Source organism: Stenella coeruleoalba (genome assembly GCF_951394435.1).
Source record: "Stenella coeruleoalba genome assembly, chromosome: 10".
Classification (NCBI taxonomy): Eukaryota; Metazoa; Chordata; class Mammalia; order Artiodactyla; family Delphinidae; genus Stenella; species Stenella coeruleoalba.
Genome location: NC_137156.1, coordinates 56,883,381 through 56,905,676, shown reverse-complemented (window position 1 = coordinate 56,905,676; position 22,296 = coordinate 56,883,381). Strand labels below are relative to the sequence as shown.

Genomic DNA, 22,296 nt, shown 5'->3' with positions numbered 1-22,296 from the left:
AACATGACTGACTGGAGTTGATGTACAAATACCCCAGCTCCCTCTCTCCTTGGGTGCGAAACGCTGAGGTGCATGCTCCGCGTGGAACTTTCCCGCAGTGGTAACCAGCTTGATAACACATCCTTTATTAGCTTCCTTCCCTGCCCTCTCTTCCCTGGTCCCCTATCACTGTTTCTTGAGATTATCTTCCAAATAAATGACTTGCCCTAAAATCCTTGTTTCGATCCTCTTGAATAGGGGAATTGAGACAGACATGCACACTTGGCTTACTGCTAGGAGGCTGTGCTGCAGGTCTGTGGTACCACACTGTCACTGGTGTATAATTTCCATAGTCATATTTGAAAACACTTGAGACTAACAATCTCTGCAATCTGCTGCCAATGGGGGATGCACATACAAAACCTGCCCTAAACAAATCGTCAAGCAAACCCAGGCTGTGGGCACGTCCAACTCCTTTGTGCATCTTTCCTCACACTCCTTCACCATGAACCAAGCATCCACAGTCTCACTGCACCATCTTCCTACTCCTTGAAAGGGGCTTACTGGCCCAGGTGAAAATGAGAATTGTCAAGAGAGCTGCCAAGACAGTGCTGGTCACCTCCACCCACATTGCCAAGGGAGTCCTGAGAGTTCCCTCTGAGAGCAGTCTGACGGCTGGGAGGGAGTGGAAGCTTCCACAGAACAGCTGGCAAGGGTCTTGTGCTCTGAGCTTCGATCCTCAAGACCCGTTTCACAGACAGACATTGAGTTCCCTGGATATGTCCTCTCAGCATCAGACCACATCTGTCAGAACCTCACTTTATGACACCCCATATACTTTTCTCTCATTAAGTCTCTACCACCTTCTCCCTTCTGCAAGGGATGTGGAAAGAAGGCTTGGCTTGAATGTTCTGGATAATTAGAAAAAGGTCGTTGTTGTCATCCTCAAAGCATACCCATAGGAGGCCAAGAAAGCGACCCAAGACTTCATGGAAATGTCTAACTCAGAAGTTACTGCTTGAAATCTCATTCTTGAAAGATAAAGATGTGGTTGACAGGGCGAATGTGTCATGTGCACCTTCTGAGCTGAGGAGAACATAATCATAGAAAGAAGGCTGGATATAACATGAGAATAAGATTCTTTAGCACATGACTCTACCTGTGGATAGTGTGATGTTTCAGTGATCTCCAGTTACTCACTTTAACTCTAGAGAAGTAACATATCTCTACTGTGGCACCAATCAAGCAGAGCTTTAACTGTCTGCTCTCTTATCATCTTTCACATTTGTCTCAGGACTCCTACAGATTTGTGCTTTTTATCCCCAGAGCTCAGCATCTCACCGCTACTTACTGCCAGTGATAAGTTGCAAAAATGCCCCTGTATCCATGCCCTGTACCGTGGCTTTGCAGCAAGTCCTATCAGGAGACGGAGTCTATTTTCCACACCCTGAATCTGAGTCGTGACTTGCTATGACAGTTGGGTGCATGGGAGGTGATGCCCTGTCAGTTCCACACTTAGGCCTCAAAGGCCTTGCACACTTCCACTTGCTTTCTCAGAACCCTGCCTTGCTTCCAAGTGAGTAAGTTTGGTCTCACTGCTGAAAGATGAGTCCACCAGCTGAGGTCCTCCTAGACCCGCCAACCCCCAACTGCTTGCAGGTGTAGGTTTGAGCCCCGCTGAGATGGGAGGACCTCCCTGTTAAGCTCAGTCCAACCCTCAGAATTGCGACCTATGTAGATGGTGGTTGTTTTTAAGTCCCTAAACTTTGGTTTGTTACATAGCAAGAGTTAACTGATACAGAACTCCATATTTTTTTGCCTGAATCACTGAATGAGTCAACACCCACGGGAAAGGTGGCTGAGGGGCAGCCTGACAGGGCTCTAGATGGAAAGAGCATCACTGTGCCCTGTCCTGCTGAACAGACTTTTCTTGTTCATCTCTAAGGAGGACGAGAGTCAGCTCACCTTCTCACAGCTATGCTGGCGTAAGGATTTGATACAGAGTACGCAATCTAGCAAGGATTGAGAGTGCCTGGCCCAACTCTCACAGGAGGCTCTCCTGTGCTCATGTTTATGTGTGTCATACTTTTTACCAACAAAGTGATGGTATATCATCTCCTGTAGGCATCCAAAAGCAAGCTCTTTTGTCTCAAGTGGTATGGTGTCAGCATTAGTCTTTTTTTTTAAATTTAATTAATTTGGTTGCACCGGGTCTTAGTTGCGGCAGGCGGGCTCCTTAGTTGTGGCTCGCTGGCTCCTTAGTTGTGGCATGCAAACTCTTGGTTGCGGCATGCACGTGGGATCTAGTTCCCTGACCAGGGATCGAACCCAGGCCCCCTACATTGGTAGCTCAGAGTCTTAACCACTGTAACACCAGAGAAGTCCCTCAGCACCAGTCTTGAAAAGTCTACCCGTGCTGGCAGTAACCGTAGAGCTTCTCTTCGAAACAGCCTTGCAAACTCTCCACCCCACTCCAGTGAGGCAGGATATCCAGAGCCCTGTTCCCAACATAACCTGTGTGTAGTCTCATCTTTAGATGGAAGCTTGGAGCTGCCACTGGTGTCTGTCCTTCTTCTTTGGAGCCCACGACCATTTCTTAAAACACAGATCACGCTCATGTCTAGGGAGTGCTGGGTACAGTAATGCAGGCTGTGCACTGCATATAAGGGGGGAGGGTGCCACTCATATCAGAGAGATCATGGACGTGTAAACTTATTACAACTATTTTCCAGCAGATGGCAGTCGGGTGTCTTTTTCTAATAAAATCAGTAGATTTTTCTGAATTTTCTGACAGATGGAAGTAAAGCTTCTGGAGGAAGGGGCGCTGTTTACTTGTCTGCACAAAGGTGCGATATAGTCTAGAGGTGGTTCTGTCAAATTAATATTGTTTCTTACGTGGTCAAACGAATTCCATTTCAGAAAAAGAGAATATCACCTTTGTGCTGTTGTTTAGAGCCCGGTTTTGGCTTTTGATACAGAACCCAGAGCCCAGGCTCTGAGTTTACCAAGCCAGCGTTCCCCAAACAACTGTGTCATACCAGGCCTGCCCAGTGCCACAGGACCTACTCAGAAGGGTTGGACGGGAGAGGTGCCGCGTGGGGAGCCTGGAGTTCTGAGTACTGCTCACGCTTGGCCACAGGGCAGGTCATTTCCTGGCTCTGAACCCCAGTGTCTTTGTCTCTGCCCAAGAGATCGATGGCATTCTCAGACCTCTTCTAGCCCTGAAACACAATGAAAGCTTCTTACGTTGGTCCCCAAAGCAAACTCGGGACTGCAGCCTATAGGCCATACAGCTGTGTATCCAGTCCTCACACGTAGGAGGCACGGGGCACAGAGTCCTCGCCTGGTATCATTTTTTCTCAAAGCGTTTTTGGAAAATTAAATTTCCAATTTTTATATTAAAGTATGGATATGTTATAAAGTATAAAGAAGTCTAAAACTCTTAAACACTAAGATAACTCAAGACTTCAAAGACATTTCTCTCCTGCAGCAGGCCTACACTCTCACCATCACTAGTACTCATGGTTACTTTGGGGAAAACCTTGGAGAGATGTTGGGCAAACCTACATTTTCCCAGCCAGCTGAGTCCACACTGAGGGTGCCGGGAAATGAGCCGTGATGAGTTAAGCTGGACCCTCAGCAGCCCCTCACTCAATTCCAGTTCAGTGGAGTATGTGTTTTCCTGCACTTTTTCTGGATCCTTCCAGGGCTTGCTTTGCCACTTGAGGGGCAAAAGGCTCTGTTTATAACTGCTGTCTGTAGCGGAGGGAACACTCATGGAAACCCTACAGGAAGAGAGACTCCAGCCAAACTTGGCTCCCCTGGAAGCTGAGGGAGCAGGGGTTTTCTGGCTTCTTGTCTGTGCCACTCCTGAGGGGGACCTGCGGCCCCACAGGGCAGCTCCCTCAGCCCTCCTGACAGATTCACACAACTTTCTGATATAAACTTGTATCAAAAAAGCTGCCAGAAAACTCCTAGGGAAACAGCAGGTTTCCCCTGAATGGCCCTAATTAGGAAGGTTCTGAGAGGGGCCTGGGGCCCAGGAAGAAGTGAGAATGACTGGGTTCTGGGGTCCACATCCTACAGCACCAGCCTCCTCCTTCCCAGCCCAGTTCGGGGTGAGTGAAGGGCGGCCGCACAACCCTACGGCCTCTGGTCTCTGGGGAGATGCCCACCCCCTCCTCCCTGGCTTTTGGATTGCCTCCTGGGCAGCTATTCCAAGGGCCTTGGACACACTCCTTCTTTGGACTAACTCAGAGTCTCATGTTTATGGGTCCTTTCAAGTTCCTTGACTATTTACATAGCACGTCTCTGTCTCGAGATGTCAACAGTGCAACATCAGCCCAATATTTACTTCCAAACATAAATAAGTCCCCGCTGAGCGTCTCTGGCACATGGTCTTAATTGAGACAGTGCGAAGGGTGTGTGTGTGTGCACGTAAGTCTGTGCATTTTCATTTTCTCTGCAGGAGAAACAAGGATGGGTCCTCACAGCCCAGCTGGAGGGCAGGTGATAACCCCAATGACCCCTGGAGGGGCTGCCAAACCTACCCATCCGCTGGGCCATTTCACAGATTTATTTTTCCAAGTATTTCTGCTTGAGGTCAGCAGGAATGCTCTTAAGTGAAAACCAGGAGCCCAAAACCAGCTCTGGAGCAGCAGGCTCTTGGAACAGGCTCGGCTGACAGAGGGTTCGAGACAGTCCTTCTGAAGGACGGTGGCAAACCCACTGCACAGCCCACCTCTATACCACTTGTGAGAAGGCAGAGCTGGCAGGTCCTGGGCCTTTTGGGAAGAGGCTGGTCATGGGGCTGGCCAGGCCATGGCACTGCCTTTTGCTCCAGGCCATCTCACTGGCAAAAGGGGCCAACAGGAGAGAAGGGAAAGGTTCCTGGGCTGGAAGCAGTAGAGGAGGATGCAGAGTTTTCTCCTTCACTGAGTGGTGGCCTGTGTGTTTTGGCAAACTGTACAAGGGAGCGAGGAGAGGGGGAGAGAGAGGGAGAGAGAAGCCTGGGGCCCTAAATGAGGCTTTTCCTCTTGAAGGAAAAACATCCCAGCATCTCCACTCTCTAACCACTTGACTCAAAGGCTGGCTTGATGAGTTGAAGGCACTTTTTAAAGGTGCAAGTCACATATACCCTCTGAATGATGAAATTCCTCCTATAAACAGGCCTTTACGATTGTCTTGAAGAGGCACAGGGCCCAGGCCATTTCAAACCCAAACAGGAGCCAAAAGAAAGGAGAGTGGACTCATTTGGATTTTTCTCCCTTAAAAGAGTTTCCTATTTCAAAGTTTTCTTCCTGCACGGTGGCTTGGCAGGCTACTGTAATCCTTGCACAGAAAGTTTAAATTATGGCTCCCAGTGTCTGCTAACAGCTCGGCTCTGGGAAGGCTGATTAGGATCCATTTCAGAATGTGAAGAAGGGTCTGGTTAGCTCGGGGCCCTCGTTGTGGATTTTGCACCGGAGCCAGGACCTGCTGCGGCCAAGCATGAGACAGCGCCTGATGTGCCACCGGCCGACCCTCTGGAAGGCCCCGGAGGAGAGAAGGAGGCTGAGCATTAGGCAGGGAGCCTGGACTTCGGCTCTGGAGAAGGTATTTGCTGACCCTATAAGGGGTTTCTGTTTCAGATAAACAGGGGATGATGGGCATGTTGGTAGAACCACGGCGACATGTAGGAGGTGTGGCACAGGCTCTTTGCCTGGCCAAGTGCTGCTTACTCCTCAGGATGTGCTTGGCTCAGCCTCGGTCACTTAACTGCTTTCCCCAGTCTTTACGATGGAGTGAGGGCTCTGCTGCTTATTACCTCTGTCCCTTCACCCCGAGCCGGCCACTTCGCAGGGATCTGTTTGCTGAGTGAAGGCACCAGCCAGCTCACAAGTGTAAAGCATGCTAACCTGCAGGCCTTCATGGCACAGAAAGTCCATCCACACTGGGCCAGCCGCCTTGTTCTGTTTTTGATACCACGCCACCATCCTTGTACTTTCTGGGGAACAATCATTTTGGGCTCATGAGCTCAAGGCAATGGCAAGCAACCACAGGTAGCGGTGTCAGGTACTACACCGAAGGGAACTTCAAGAGATGTGGCTCTAGAAAGGAAAGAGGACTTGAACATTGCCCACCTGTCTTCAAAGGCTCTAGTGAAGTGTTTACTCATCAGCAGTGGCAACTGGGTACCATGCAGTGACTTTCCCCTTGAAAGGATTGGAGGGAATGATATGTGAAATACGGTAATAAGCCAGAAGCAGTTAGACCTCCCATCTAACTCAAATATTAGGCCCATTAATCAACAGATTTCTGTGCACTGAATTGTCAATATTAGACCTCTATACATAATGCATGTTTCTTAGGTTATAGACATAGGGATCCAAGTTGACAAGAGGTCTGTAGTTGACTCACAGACATAGAGAACAGACTTGTGGTTGCCAACGGTGAGGGGGATGGATTGGAAGTTTGGGATTAGCAGATGTAAACTATTATATATAGGACGAATAAACAACAAGGTCCTACTGTATAGCACAGGGAACTATATTCAATATCCTGTGATAAATCATAATGGAAAAGAATATGAAAAAGACTGTATATATGTGTATAAATGAATCACTTTGCTGTACAGCAGAAATTAACACAACATTGTAAATCAACTATACTTCAATAAAATAAATAAAAAACAAAAGACGTCTGCAGTTGAAGTTTTAGGAATATGTAGGTCTTCAGAATAATCCTACATTTCATTTGCCCTTTTCAGTGTCCTATAAAGTCATTCTATTTAGTTAGTTCTTCAAGAGAAAAATATTTTTCCTAAAGAAACTCCCTCTGCCGAGCTCCTTACTGCACTGTCGCTGTGCCTGAACAGACTACCCACTCTGAATGTTGAGTGCGTTCATGAACCCTGCATCAAGGTTTAGTTTTTTTTCTTCCAAGGAGCTCAATCATAATTTTATCTATGACACAACGGAAGAGAGATGAGGTTTCATCTACTTCAGAACAACAAAACTTCCAGTTAGGCTAATCGTCCTTTGCCATAGTGAGTTTTACAGAAAAGATTAAGATTTTGCCCATATTTCTGAATATCATGTATGTGATAGACAAAAGATGGCCACTAATTCTTCGCTACTCCTCCCATTGGGAGGCAGAGTCTCTTTCCTGTTCCTTGACTCTAGGCTGGCACGTGACTGCTTTGACCAACAGAGTGCAGCAGGATGATGCCATGCCAGTTCTGGGCCAGCCTTTCAGAGGACTAGCAGCTCTCACCATGCTCTCCCAGAGCTGATGCCACCATGTAAAACATCAGCCCACTCTGCTGGAAGGGCCACATGTAGAGGCCCTGAATCTACACGAAGAGAGTGAGGGGACTGGCAGAGTCCGGCCTTCCAGCCATCTCCACCCAAGGTGCCAGCCATGTGAATAAAATTGTCCTGTGAAGTGAAGCAGACCAGCCTAGTCACCAGGTGAATGCCCTTGTGTGACACCACTCAGTGTCACTTGGAGCAGAAGAATCATCCAGCCAAACCCTTCCTGAACTCCTGACCTATACATTTGTTAGGCAGAAGGGAACTCAATTTGGTGGCAATTTGTTGTGCGGCCACAGCTACCCAGTACCATATAAAAGACTGTAATTTAGACAACAGCACCACTGACAACCACGAAATCCTGCTGGAGCGAAAGCCTTTAGGGTATCTGCCTAGTTTCCTTCTAAGATTAGCCCCTATCCCCACCCCTACCTGGCCTCCCCACACCTCCACACTGCATCTTTCTCCTGCGCTGGCCTTAGCTGTCTGGATGTGGGAGACATGTGACCCAGCCCTGGCTGGTCACATTCTCTCTGCCACCTCCTGGCCTCTTGCCACAGTTGTAGACATTTGACTTGAGCTGAGCCAGTCAGATTCTCTCTCCCAGGCTTGTAGGATTGGGACTCAGAGGGGGCTGATCAGTCTGTGTCTGTGGCTAGAAGTTTTGACGGCATCACTCATCAGCTTTCTCAGAGGTGTTCTAGACCCTTCCTTCCTCCAGCAGTTAAGACGACCTTGTCTGGTTAAGGCCGCTTGACCGCCACCACTCTGCTTTCATGGCCAGTCCATGGCAGCGGGTGATGTCTGCCTTCTCGGGCCCTGGCTCTTTGGATCACACACAGCTGGGTGGCCTCAGGGTACTGGCCACCCCATGACACCCGCTCCTGACACACCACATTCTTTAAAGAAACATGGCAGAAGCAAAGCGAAGCAGATGGCAGTTGGAAGGAGGTGGGAGGGTGTGCTCAGGAGAGGGGACACTCCTGAGTGGCAGAGCCAAGTGGGGGGCCCAGAGGGAGGGGGTGGGACACAGCCACCCCGCTCCCCACTCTGTGTCCCTGTCTGGTCCCATGCACCCAGCAGTGGAGGACGGTGTTCCCTCTCTTCTGAAATGTCTGTACAAAGGCAGAGAAGGAAGTATCTCTCTCTCACACACACACAAACACCCCCCCCCCCCAAAGCCCTTACTGTCTTCAGATCCCAAACACTGAGCTGGCTTTGTTCTCTACCCCCAGACCAGACGTCTTGGCAGGAAGGAGTTGGAGTTAGAGAAAAGGGAGAATTAAGACTCTATCTGGCCACGCAGATTAAACAAACAACAAATGGGCAGGTTTTTCAAAAAAAGGTAATATCTGCTCCTGGTAAATATACAGGAAAATGGACACTTTTGATACACTGCTTGTATAACCTTTCCAGAGGGCAACTGGTAATATGTAATAAAAGGCTTAAAATACGCATTTCTTTTGACTCGGTAATTCCGTTTCTAGGGTTTCATCTTAAGGACATAATGAAGGAGTTGTGCAAATATTTGGCTCCAAGCATATTCACTGTGGCACTGTTACAAGAAGTGTGAAACCAGAAGCCACGTGAATGAATCCCAGCATCCGAGGACTGGGATCTGCCATACACCTGCAGCCTGAGGACAGCGCTGGACACGGGTTTTTAACAATAGGAAAGACTTTCACAATTCTGCATTCAGGGAAAGCTGGGCTGTAAACTAGTAAATGGGATGTCCAAAAGGCACGGGAACCTGAGATAAACTGATTTTCAAGTAATATGCTCAATATATTTTTCTTCAACCTCCAATACTTTTTTCAGGTGAAGTCCAACTGTCAATCTGAAACGATGTACAACAAAAACACTATTTTCCCTGCGTTTCTAGATTTCTTGGATACTCTGAAGTATATTTACTATACTTTTTTCAGATTGATAATTGAACTCATTGTTTTAATTTTAGAGGTCCTACACCTTAAAAGGTATCGGGTATTTTACTGGAGAATTTAACACACTATTCACAAGTAAGTGGGTACTATGAGAATGCCCGGTCTCTGTCTATTATGTAGGGAAAAAGTTCAAGAAGAGACAACGCTGGTCTCACCACGGTTATTTCTGGGATGGGGACTCCTGAGTATTTGACAACTTTTCTGCTTACTGACATGTGTCTATGTTTGATCAATAAATACAAATTATTTTGGAATCCCAAAGAAACTAATTATTTGAATTTAAAGGATCCATCCATAATCATGTAAGAGGCTGTTTCCACCTGCCTCTGAAACCTGGAACACTGGAAAAGCATGAACTTGGTGCCAGGAAGTCCCAGCTGTGGTCCCTGGTGCTGCTGTAGGAGCTGGGGACACGGTGGAAACAAGAACAGACAGGACCCAACTCACGTGGCACACTACCATCCCGTGGAAGAGACAAACCGTCCTCAGATAATGACTCTGAAACCATTACTGATGAATACAGAGGCCCTAAAGTCAAGGACGCCAGGTGTCTGAGAGAAGAGTGCAGGGCAAAGAAACCATCTTAGAATTGGGGGTGAGGACACCCCTTTCTTCTTGAGAAAGTGACAAGAGGCAAGATGTGAAGGATGAGCAGGTGCTCCCTGCTGAAGGAGACAGGGCAAGTCTACCCCCTGGGGCACCTACGAATGAACCCCCATGGGGTTGGGAGAACATCTGATGAAGCTACCCAGGCAGCACTCCAGACATACAGCCCATCGCCATTACTAGAATCTTCTGGGCAGAAATCTGTTCCATATTCCACATGGGAAAAGAACAAAGAATGGCTCTGTAGTTTCTTTTCTTGTTTTTGTCCCAAGTAAAGGAGTTAACCATCCCCGTCCCAGTCCCAGCTGTTACTCCCCAAGCTTGTGCGTTGGAGTGAGGATCCCACCACCCTGTGTTAGGACTGGTGGCAACTCTGCTAGGGAAGGCAGGAGAAGAGGGTAAGATTTTGGGGTTCCCTCCAAAGCGGTCCAGTCCTCAGGTGTGAATGGCCTCAGGAGGAGCCTAGACTCCATTCACTGCCTGGAAGGGACCCTGCCCTCCTTTCATTGTACCTGCACTGGGAAGGAAGTTCCACCAGGAAACCTTTTCCGACGATGCGCTCTAGCCCTGCTGAGGCAGGAGAGCTGGGTGTCTGGTCGGGGACTCCCTGGGGACCTGCGCTCTCCACTCACCTTCCAGAGCAGCACAGCCAGCAGCAGGAAGATGAGGATTCCCACCAGCAAGCTGATGGCAATGATCCACCCCACGACGTAGCCTCGGGGCTCCAGATTGTGCAACGCCTCGAAGACCACCTGGGAGGCAAAGCAGAAGTGAGATGGTTCCCAAACGGAAGCACCCACCGCCTGAGGGGACCCAGCCTGGGCTTGACATTGGGACTGAACTGGAGAGATGTGTCCAGACTGCTGTTACTCTAAAATGGGCTCTGTTGAGTGCTTTCCGGGGTGTATACGGATGGATTTTTCACAAGGACCCGAAAAGGCACTTGAAATCGCAGCCCCAGTTCTTGAAAGGGCTGTAATGACAACAGGCCTGATTTAAGTATCACGAAGTGAACGTAAGTGTGGTGAAAAACCGAGAGGACGCACTATGTTCTTGATTCAGAACAGACAGTAACAGTCTGTTTTATTATGGTTTTGAAACAAAGGGCATGGGCGTGTGCTCCAGGTAAGACAGTACTTCTTTCTGAGTGTTCCGTGCACTGTGTAACTAGTGTGATTACTCAATTAATGCCAGTTTCCCCAGTAGACTGTGGACCTCAAGGGCTGGGCACAGTTTGCCTTGGGTCTCATGGCGATGCCTAGCACACTAAAAGCACTCACTCGAGGAGCGGAGCCCTGGTCTCCAATGGGAGCCATAGGTCCTCAGAGCCCGTGTCTCAGTGGGGCAAGTTTTCCCAACTTTGATGGAATCTCAGTGGTGTGCTAGCTCACATCAATGGTGCCAACGGTGTGCATCTCTTCCCAGTTCCACATCTAAGAATGTTACAATGCTATTTTGAAATGGTCCATCACAGGAGTATTTATACCACCTAAAGTGGCGCACAAATCAGGGCACCCCCACCCTCCTGCCGGAGAAGTGATAGCTTAACACGTGCTAGCTCAACACTGACTACTCTTTGGCTCTATTTTCGCCCCACTGGTCACAGTAGAGTTTATTTTTGTAGAATTCAAAGCATCCATTGTGTCCTCTACAGCCAATCCCCTAACACCCCACCGTCCCATTCAAGCTCCTCTGCTGAAGAGACAGAAATCTCAGCTCTGGGCAGCCCTTGGCTGCAGACAGGCTGGCCCAGCCACAGGGCTTTGTCCAAGCTAGGCCGTGTGCTTGGAATGCCCAGTCCCTCCTTGGAGAAGGCCTATGTAAACCTGGCTCAACCCTGAAAGCCAGCTGATTTTTTGCCTGGCAGGAAGCCTCGCTGGTTATGGGAGCCCCTTGCTCAAGCCTCAACGGTGACTGGGCACATGACTGAGTTGATACTAGCGCTATTTATGTTACCTTTTTAGGGCCTGGCTTCCCTCTCTCTGTAACAGTTCTTGAATGCTCCTCTGTGTCAGGCTCTGTGCTTTTCTTGCAGTCTCTTGTCTAACTCACACAATCACCCCAGGAGGTATTTAGCACCTATTTTACACAGCAGGACATGGAGACCCAGAGAGGACAAGGGATTTGCTCTGGGTCATGTAGCTTAAAATGCAGAGTCAGGATTTGAACTCAGGTATAGTCAACCCCAAACTCCCAATCTAAGCTGGTCACCAGCACACCACAGAGTACTTGGCTGACAGTGGCTCTTTAAAGATTATCTGTCAATTAAATGGATCATTTACTGTCTCTTCCCTGGTGATAAGGAAAGCAAACACAATCACCTTTGTCTCACCTGTCTTCATTCCCACAGTTGAGGTGGGGGGGTGTGCTGGGGGAGGGGAGGATGGTCATCCATGAGGCAGATCCTGAATTCAAAACATTATCTCTAGGGAAATCAGAGCAGAAACCATTCCTTCCTATGTTGGGACGGATCAAAGAAAACTGCCTACAGAACACAGTAGTCACTTCTGGGAATGGAAATAAGGCCTCTTTTCAGCACATACTCACTAGCTGTGTGACCTTGGACAGGGTACTTTATCCCTCTGAGCCTCAGTTCTCTCCGCTGTAAAACAGGGGTAGAACAGCACCTCCCCAGAGAACTGAAGGGACTAACGCATGCAGAGCGATTGGCAGAGCCCATCCCTGACACGTGGCGGGTGCTCCCATCAGCATCATTAGCACTGCTGGCAGGGAGATTTCTTTTGAGGTTGTGCATGGTTGGCTGGCACCCTTTTTAATTTTAAAAAACTATTTATTGAAGTCTAATATACATAGAGAACAGTCTACGTAACCTAAGTGCACAGCTCACTGCATTTTCACGAACTGAATGCGAAATGCATCTGTGTAACCAGCACCCAGATCGAGATGCAGGATGAGACCAGCTGCTGAGAAGCCCCCTTCACGCTCTCTTCCAGTCACAGCCCCCACGAAGGGTAATCGTCCTGACGGCCAAGAGCCTAGATGAGCATCAATGCTTTTGTCCACGCTCTCCCTGGAAGGACTTCTTCCTTCCACATTAGGTTTGGGAGATTCCTCCAGGCTGGAGCATGGCATTCTCATTGCTGTGTGAATACACCTCGATTTATTTATCCATTCTACCTGGTTTGGGGCTATTACAAAGAGGGATTTTCAGACATGAGGCGATCCTGAAGGAGGAATATGTGGGGGTGGGACAGAAATGGGCTGTGAAGTCTGTCATCTTAAGCCTACTCTTTTCTATCTGGTTCAGATTAGAGATTTCTGTCTTTAAAGACAGATAGATTCACGTCTTTGAGTTACTGCCCCTAAAAGCTGCGGATCAAATCACCTCTCACATTCAGAATCTCTTGTGGTGTCTTGCACAGGTCAACTATGAAGCACCGTGGCTGAGAGGGGCACCCTTGGGCAACCAAGACAAACTTCTCAGTATCTTCCTCTGTGAAATGGGGAAGTAAGATAGTGTCTCAAAGTTCCTGGTCTCTGGTCGCATAGTGAAAATCTGCTGAACCTTCCTGTTGACAATGAGACAGGCCGTGGGCTCCGTGGGGTCAGCTGTAAAGTCCAGCCCCTTGGATCACCCTGAGAGCCGCACAGGGACGCTGCCTGCCCGCAGTGTCTAAAATGCGTATCCTGGCAAAGCTACCTTGGAGGTCTGGTTTTGTAGAGACAGCGAAGAGTATCCACTACAGTTTAGTCTGGCAAATTCCACAAGAATGCCCTGGCACTTCCCCGGAATGTGTGCTTAATCTTTTATTATTTTTAGTGATGCCGTTCATCATCTTGGATGTGTGCTTTATGCTTTGGCAAAGCTGGTTCCTGCACATCGCGACTCTAATCAACTCATTAAGTGGAAGGATCTGAGCAGCCTGAAGTTCTAAGAAGTCACATCTTAGATAAAAACCCAAAGGAACAGCAGCATGGACCACAGAGAGAGGTAGGAAGCACCGACAATCCAGTCTGGTCGCCACCACTAAATACCAGGATGATCCTGGTGAAGCCCTTATACCTCTTTATTTTAATTCAAAAATTAAAAAAACTTTTTTGAATCAGCCCATGGTATTTTTTGATGTTTTTTTAAAATTGAAGTATAGTTGATTTACCATATTATATTAGTTTCAAGTATAGAGCATGGTGTCAGTATTTTTACAGATTATACTCCATTAAAAGTTATTACAAGATAATGGCTATAACTCCTTGTGCTACACAATAAGTCTTTCTTACTTATCTATTTTATACATAGTAGTTTGTATCTCTTAATTCCATCCCCCCGTATCTCTTTAAATATCTTTTCTCCACCTCCCCAGTTACTGCTCCAGTTCAAGCCTGAGCTTCTGTCACCAGCACTATTTCAGGAGCTTTGGAGGAGCCTTCCTGCTGTTAGAGTTGTCTTCCTAAAGCACAGGCCTCATCACGCACTTCTCAGTTTATACTACAGATGGTTTCCCTTTACACCAAATATACATTTCAGGGTACCAGGCTCTTTACAATCCGGTCTCCTTCCTACCTTTCCAGCCCCTGGCAGGACCTGTACTCACATTCTAGCTGGTTAGAGTTATCTCCCTGTGGGACCTGTGGCCTCCTGCCTGTCTGCAGCCTGCTTTTGCCACCTTGGAAGACTCTTCCATTCTTGTCCAGTTGACAAACTGCAATACTGCTTATCTTACAAATGTTCATATCCTTTTTTTTTTTTTTTTTTTTTTTTTTGCGGTACGCGGGCCTCTCACTGTTGTGGCCTCTCCCATTGCGGAGCACAGGCTCTGGACGCGCAGGCTCAGCGGCCATGGCTCACGGGCCCAGCCACTCCGCAGCAATGTGGGATCTTCCCAGACCGTGGCACAAACCCGTGTTCCCTGCATTGGCAGGCGGACTCTCAACCACTGCGCCACCAGGGAAACCCTGTTCATATCCTTTGATCCATTAATTCTGTACTTGAAAATTTACTCATAGGCAAGGAACATAAAAGTACAGGAAAAGTTTTATATTCAAAGATGTTCACTGCAGAATTATTTATATTGGTACTGAATTAGGAATATCCTTAATGGAAAAGAATACAAAAAAGAATATATATGCATAACGGAATTACTTTGCTGTACACCAGAAACTAAACAAAACATTGTGAATCAACTCTACTTCAATAAAAAAACAGAAATATCCTAAAAGTCTAACAATAGAGCGACAGATGAGTAAATTACAGCAATCGCAAAGTAGAATACCACAGAGCTGTTAAAATGATAATACATCTGGCTGTCAAAGTATGATTTTCAAAAAGTTAAAAACATGACTCTCATACAAATATGCAGCAAATACACATTAAAAATTTATTTAATTCATGACCGAGGGAATCAGGATGGTAAAGCTAGTTCAAAAAAGGACCTGAGAATGCGGGTAGTTACAGAAAAAAAAGAATAGAAGAATGTTGAAATCAGATACAAAACTGATTAATACCTTACACGGCAATAAACTATAACCTTTGGGATTATATTTTCTGCCAGACAGAAGTCATTTTCATCTTTACTGGCAAAAGGCATTTGTAACTTAGTTTTCTATAGGTTAATATGTAATTTCACAGAATATGGGCCCTAGGGAGTTAGGCAGGCCTATTAGAACAGTGTTGTTTTTCTCAAATTTTAAGGTGTGTAAGAATCACATGAGGAACCTCGTTAAAATGCAGATTCTGAATCAGGGAGTCTGGATTGGGGCCTGAGCGTCCACATCGCAGTTACGCTCACTGGTGATGCTGATGCTGCTGGTCCAAGGACCACACTTTGAGTAGAAAGGGGACAGAGAGTGCTCCAGGCGTGAAAGGACACACAAGCATCTTTTGCCTGATTTCCAAGTTTTACATACTTTAGAAAACATGATAATAAAATGGGAAAAATGATAAATGCTATAAAGTTATACGAAAAAATCAATATCAATTTAGCATACAGAAGACTTCAGCTTTGCAGAAAAATGTAGGAAATTTTTTAAGTAAATAGGTGTTTTTAGATACTACGGGTATTGTTTTCTCTTTTCTACTTTTAACTACTTTTTTAAAAAACTGAGCATTTTAAAGCCAAGTTAAAAAAAAATTAAAAGGAGAGACTCTGCTCCAACATCTTCTGTTCCAAGAAGACTGACCTACTCTGCTCTTTTCAGCAGAGTTAATCATTCTCTGAGCTTTTGGAAACAGCAATTTTTCAACTTCTCTTAGCAGAGAAAATCTGCGCTAGCACCCCAATGTATAAAACAGAAAAAACTGGAGATTCTCTGTTTATAAAGAAGGTGGGAAGCTCAAGCCCTGCCTGAACGGTCCCCCTTCCCAAGCCAGTCCCTTCTACCCCAGGCCCAGCAGCCCCAGAACCAACTCAAGGGAACCCACAGCTCCACAAGCTTAGCTTTAAAACCACAGTGGAGCACTTCATCATCATCCCAGTCCTAAGTCCTCTTCACTCTGTAAGGTAATGATGTATCTTCCTGTCTATGGACTCCAGTAAACTGAATTCTTACAGAGCAAGGATTTAAATGCATGTTCTCCCGTCACCTAGACCAAGGTAGTGATTCATCATGTGATTCATGAAGGCACAGATTAATAAATTCCATGTCCTTTTTGCCATACCATTCGATGAAGTATGACTATGATTCAGTCTGCAATGAAGAGAGGATGAGATCTGAAGCTGGAGTTTCTGAGTATGCTTCTCTTTTTTCTACTTCAAAAATATATCTGCAAATGTTATTTCTTTTGGGAGAGTCCTGGTCATCCATCCACACATGCATCCATCTGCCCATCCACCCCATCTGTCCATTTGTTTGTCTATCCATCTGTCTGTTCGTCCGTCCATCCATCCATCCACCCATCCAACAAATGTGTACACAGGACCTACTATGTGCCAGGCACTGTAGGGATTCATTGATGAATAAAATAGGCAGTCTTTGCCCTCATGGAGCTTCCAGCTTGTAGAGAATACTGGCCAGTTAGACACATAAATGCAAAATTATAACTTTAGAAAGTGCCCCAAAGGAGAGGTTCATGGTTAGAAAAGACTCTAAGATAAGCATGGCAGTCAGAAAGAGTTTTCTGAGGGACTGCCTGAGCTAGAGTTAAAGGGTAAGCAGAAGTTAACTAGTTAAAGAGGGAAAGGAACAACATTCCAAAAAGGAATAGCACGTGCAAACCCCCTGTGACAGAAGAGAGCCTGGCAGAGGTGAAGTACTGCCAACAGACAGTGAGCATGGAGCAAACGAAATGAACAAGAAGTCACCGGAAAATGTTCAAGATGAAGCTGGAGAGATGGGAAGGCCTGGAGGCTGTGTTAAGAATTATATGCTTTATATCAAAGAAGCTTGTGGCTTCCATCTGAAAACTGGCCCCATCTAGCTTTTTGATGGCTGCACTAAATCAAATCAAACCTGTAGTTATTTTGATCTTAATGTCTAATTCCCAAATAATTTAGTTTAATAGGTTACTTTCTTTTCATAAAACACTGAAATTCAAGCTTCTGACTCTCCTTCTCCATTCAGGTAGAGAGGAAATCGCTCCAAAAAGCAATGTAGAACCTCTTTTGTCTTCCTGAGGCATGGCTTTGAAAATTACTTATAAATAATCCCTGAGAATCATCAGATTCATTCATAAAATTACCTGAGAAAACTGTTGATAAGCATAGGAGGAATAAGGGATGCTTTAATTATGCCATTAAAAATACTGTGGGGGCTTCCCTGGTGGCACAGTGGTTGAGAGTCCGCCTGCCAATGCAGGGGACACAGGTTTGTGCCCTGGTCCGGGAAGATCCCACATGCTGCGGAGCGGCTCGGCCCGTGAGCCATGGCCGTTGGGCCTGCGCGTCTGGAGCCTGTGCTCCGCAACGGGAGAGGCCACAGCAGTGAGAGGCCCGCATACCGCAAAAAACAAAAACAAAAACAAAAACAAAACTGTGGAATTAAACCTAAAAAAAAAAAAGAATTATACGCTTTATCTTAAGAGGCATGGGAGGTCAATGGAAGGTTCTAACTAGAGAGTGACATGGTTTGCATTTTGCAAAGAGCACTCTGGCTGCAAAACGCCTAGATTAGAAGGGAGAACTTTACATGGGGGTTCAAAGAACAGGTCCGTTAAGAGGGCTGCAGGGGAAGTGGTTTCCCTAGCAGAGATATACACTCCCAGTATGAAAGGAGAAAAAAGACTGAGGCTGAGGGGGAGTCTGCACGTTTCAGAGGGTGGTAGGAGGCTGAGAGATGGGGCGGCAGAAGTTCTGACCAACGAAGGGATAGATGATCACACAGCAGCAGACTGAAGCTGGAGGGCTCGTGTGTCGGATGTTAACTAATAAAACATAAGAGAATTGAGGAGCACGAGGATTTGCCTCAATAGAGTCCTTGAGGAGGACAGACATCCGGCAGGGGCGATGGCAGACCCACACGCTGGGCATTCTGCCTGCTACTGTAAACCTGAACGCACCTGAGGCTGGCAAGCTGGCATCAGGGAACCACCAGGAGCCAACTTCCAGTCTGAGGCAGCTGGTAAGCCTGAACCACAGCACTTGATTCACTTGTATGTTTCTGGAAACTTTTATGTTCTGACCACTGTAAATATGCCCAGTGTCATAGCTGGAAATGCTCAGGTCTCCAAAAGGCCTGAGAACATGACCACAATGGGGTACAGCTGGCCCAGGCCTGGCTGGATGGAGGGCTTCCACGGCTGAGGGGACAGCTCAGCATCAGCAGCACTCGAATGGAGGTTCAACCCCAGGCCCCACTGCCTGAAGGTCAATTACAAGGGCAAGATGCTTTCCACAATTGACATCACACACAGGTCTCACAGACGGAAGGAATTTATATAAAATAAAAAGTGGGAAAAGAAGAACATCTGGGACAATGAAATGTCATTTTCATCTGCTTCTAATTACATCTAGCAGCCAGTGGAGAAGGGGGCAGGGATAAAGGGTTGTGGGAGCTGGAGGAAATGTTCTCAGCAGAACCATGTCTTAAATCACTCTCAGAACAGAGCCTTCAGAAAGCATCCCTGCTCCAGGGAGACTGAAGACTTATGGAGATGACATCAATGAACAGAAAATAAATTGCATTTGGCAAGACGGACATTGTAAGTCTGTGCTGTGATAAACAAAGATGTCAAACTTGCCCCTGCCTGCTAGGTGCTGGGTTTCAGGAATTCCTTGGTCTGTTAGAATTTGCAGAGGAATGAGCTGGGCCAGTGCTAATTCCTTTATTGTTAAGAACGGGTCACATTTGTTGAGAACTTATCGTGTGCCAAACATGGTGCTAAGAGGTTTTATATCTATTACTCCTGAGAAACCTCATGACTGCTCTTTAAAGGGAGGAGGGGAACACAGCTCCTTTACCGCAGGCTACGGAGGGCCCTGGATGAGTGCTAATTCTCTTGATGAGTAGCTGTGCATCTGGTTAGGAACCAGGCCACAACAGGAAAGAGCTCCAGAATCAACAGACCACTAAGTCAGAGCAAGATGTGCTTCTGAGGTCACTGGAGCCAAGGGTCGCTCCAAAGACGAAGGGCCAGCTGTCACCACCCATGGCTGCATTCCTACCATCTGCCAGAGTTGTGCTCCTGCTGTGCGAGGGCGGGGCAACAGGCCAGCAGGGGCCCAAGGAGCGGAGGATGAAGGGAGACTCGGGCTTGCAAACAGGCAGCCCTGCACCAGACCCGGCCCTTCCACTGACAAGCTGTGGCATCTCAGGCTGGTAGGTCCCTTCACCTGGGGGTCTCAAGTTTCCTCATCAGAAAATGGGAGTAATAATATCTCATTCACAGGGGTGATGTGAGAGTGATAGGCGATAATCACATCAAATGCCCAGCACATCACAAGAACTGAGCATATACGAATGAAAACAATAAAATCGTTAAGCAATGGGACGCAGAAGGGCACATCGAGCCAAGCCCCCAGTGTCTGCGTGGAGACCACTGCCATCTGTACCTTATACTACTGGTCGTCCGCCCACATCCCTCGGGTCCCTCGATCAGTTCCCTATGTCCAACCCCAGCTTTACATGCATTCACTTCTAAGTGGACGGCACGTCAGAGGCCACCTGCCCCAAGGGCATGTGGGGAGAAGAGGACGCTGGGGCTCATTACCTCCTGGGCAGCCCCTGGCCAGTGACTGACACGTACAGGAGTGAGAAAGCCCAGCTCCCTCGCTTCAAGGCAGGATGATCTCTGAGGTGGTATTTGTGCTCCAGGGCTCCGCTAAGGCTGGGGCCCCTGGAATCTCATCCTTGGTCCGCTTGTTCTCTTTCCCTATCCTGTCTCCTCACTTCTTTTCCCATCTCTCTGGGAGCATTTCCTTACTAAAATCTTTGCACCCACATCCTCATCTGAGGGTCTGCTTCTTGAGAATCTATTTTAAGACACCATCTGACTCCATCTGGAGCCCAACCTTCCCCTGTCCACTTAGAAAATGCTTTCAATACTTGTTCAGGGGTCACTCTGTCCATGCAGCCAGCCTCTCCTAACCTCTTCAGCTCAGGCTTTCCCAGCACAAAACCACACTACTCTGTGTGTGTGTGTGTGTGTGTGTGTGTGTGTGTGTGTGTGCTTGAGCACGTGTGTCTGCACACGTGTGCAAGTGCAGTGTTCACCCCTTGAGGCTATAATTTTTTTCTTGTTCATGTTTACCGGGGGGTCCAGTTCATGTCTAGTGAAAGAATTTGAGGGGCTGGACAGCAGCCTTGTCCTAAAATACAACCTTCCATAGCAGTGGTTTCCTTGGCTCCACAGAGCCTAGGGGTTTGGTGAGGGGATGCAGAGGCCCCCAAGGGAAAATGGAAATACAAGTTGGGGGAGTTCCAGGCATCCCACCTCTGACTCAACCAAAGCACATTTCAATTTAGAAAGGGGTTGTGTTGTTTAAAAAAATGATAATGATTATCATGATGACAGCTGGAAATCATTGGTTTAGAGTAAACTGATCATGATTCTTGAGGTTTTGAGGGAGGGAAAAGCTATTCTTTATTTGCTTCCTCCCATCCTTGGCCATCTCTTCATGCAATGGGAGCCACTACTAACTGACTGCTCATGCGTAGGCACCAGGCAAGGGGCTTTGCACCAAGATGTGATCTGATCCCTCCCAACCCTTGAGGACAGATACTCCCCACATGTGACTGGCACAAACTGCTAGACCTCTACTGATATAAAGTACCTGTCTACTTCTATCTCCTCGGCCACCATCATCTCTAGCCAAGTGACGGTCACAACCTTCTTGCAGGCCCCTACAATCCACTGTCCACACAGTAGCCTATGATTGTTAAAAAATATATATTGAATCATGTCATTCCCCACTCAAAACAGAAGCTTGCAATGGCTTCCTTTGTAACTGCTCCCTGGTGTTATATGGTATGACCCTGCCTATGTCTCTCATCATGGATGTCTTCACGTGTCTCCCATCATGGACGTCTTCACGTGTCTCCCATCATGGATGGCTTCACCACTCACCAGGTTGCTGCCACACTGGTGTTTCAGCCTTGAACACGCTAAGCTATTTGGCTCTTCATATGGCTCTCCCTCCTCACTGAGACACTCTTCCCTGCGCTTGGCAAGCTAATTCCTCCTCTCTCTCTAGATCTCAGCTTCCTTGGAGAAACATTCCTTTAGATTCCCCTCAATCTAGAGCAGGTTACTCCCATGGAACTCACCTTGATTTGAAATAAAACCCTTGTTTGCTTCCTTGTTTACTCTCTGTCACCCTCTCAGTCAGCTCTGGGAGGGCAGGGGCCATGGCTACTTTGCTCCCCATTGCACCCACAGTGTCTCTATGTTGCCTGGCCCGTAGCAAGCCCCCAATAAGTATTCATTGAATGAAACTGTGAATAGTGACAATCAGCAAACCACACTGGGATTTTTCTCAGTTCCTTATGGTTAGAGCTTAATTCCCACATTGGGGGTAGTGGGTGAGGGGAGAGGACCGCCTACCATCTTTTGATGATGACAGGGAATGGGGCGGGTGATGACTTTCCAATGACCCTCTTCTTCATCGTACCTCTCAGTGTAAGAAGGGGGAAAACTCTCTTGCCGGGTATAATGTAATTTTTCACATAAATGGTAAAGTACAAGTCACAGTCTATTCGGCGACAGAAAATTGTAAAGTTTGCTTCAAGATGCATTAAACAACAAAAGAACTATAGGTGGCACCTTTCGAAGTAATCTCATTTACTACCTTAGATGATGCCCTCTAGATTGGGGGGCAGTGACAGGGAGCAAAACGGAGGGGAAACCTCCAGGAAGTAGAAAGCAGGTTTCCCATGTTACAGATGAGGAAACGGAGGCTCACAGAGCTTACCTGATACCCAAGATCACACCACTGGGATGTGAAGAAGATGGGATATGAAGCCAGGCTTTTCTAATTCCAAAGGGGGAAATACAGTGCTCCCTGTTCACAGAGGACAAGGCCAGACTAAAAGTACTGACTTCCCGGAAGGGCCAAGACCGGGAACTGAACTTGAACGGCTTCAGA

General features: G+C 47.2%; 1 protein-coding gene across 3 annotated transcripts in view; it reads right to left on the bottom strand.

The window, feature by feature from the left end:
- Positions 1-22,296, bottom strand: part of ITGA9 (integrin subunit alpha 9) — a 353,362-nt gene that overhangs the window by 5,358 nt on the left and 325,708 nt on the right. For all 3 annotated transcript variants that reach the window (XM_079933602.1, XM_079933603.1, XM_079933604.1), the window contains one exon: positions 10,453-10,572. In XM_079933602.1, the coding sequence (XP_079789728.1) occupies positions 10,453-10,572 (120 nt within the window). The remainder of the gene's footprint in view (positions 1-10,452; positions 10,573-22,296) is intronic.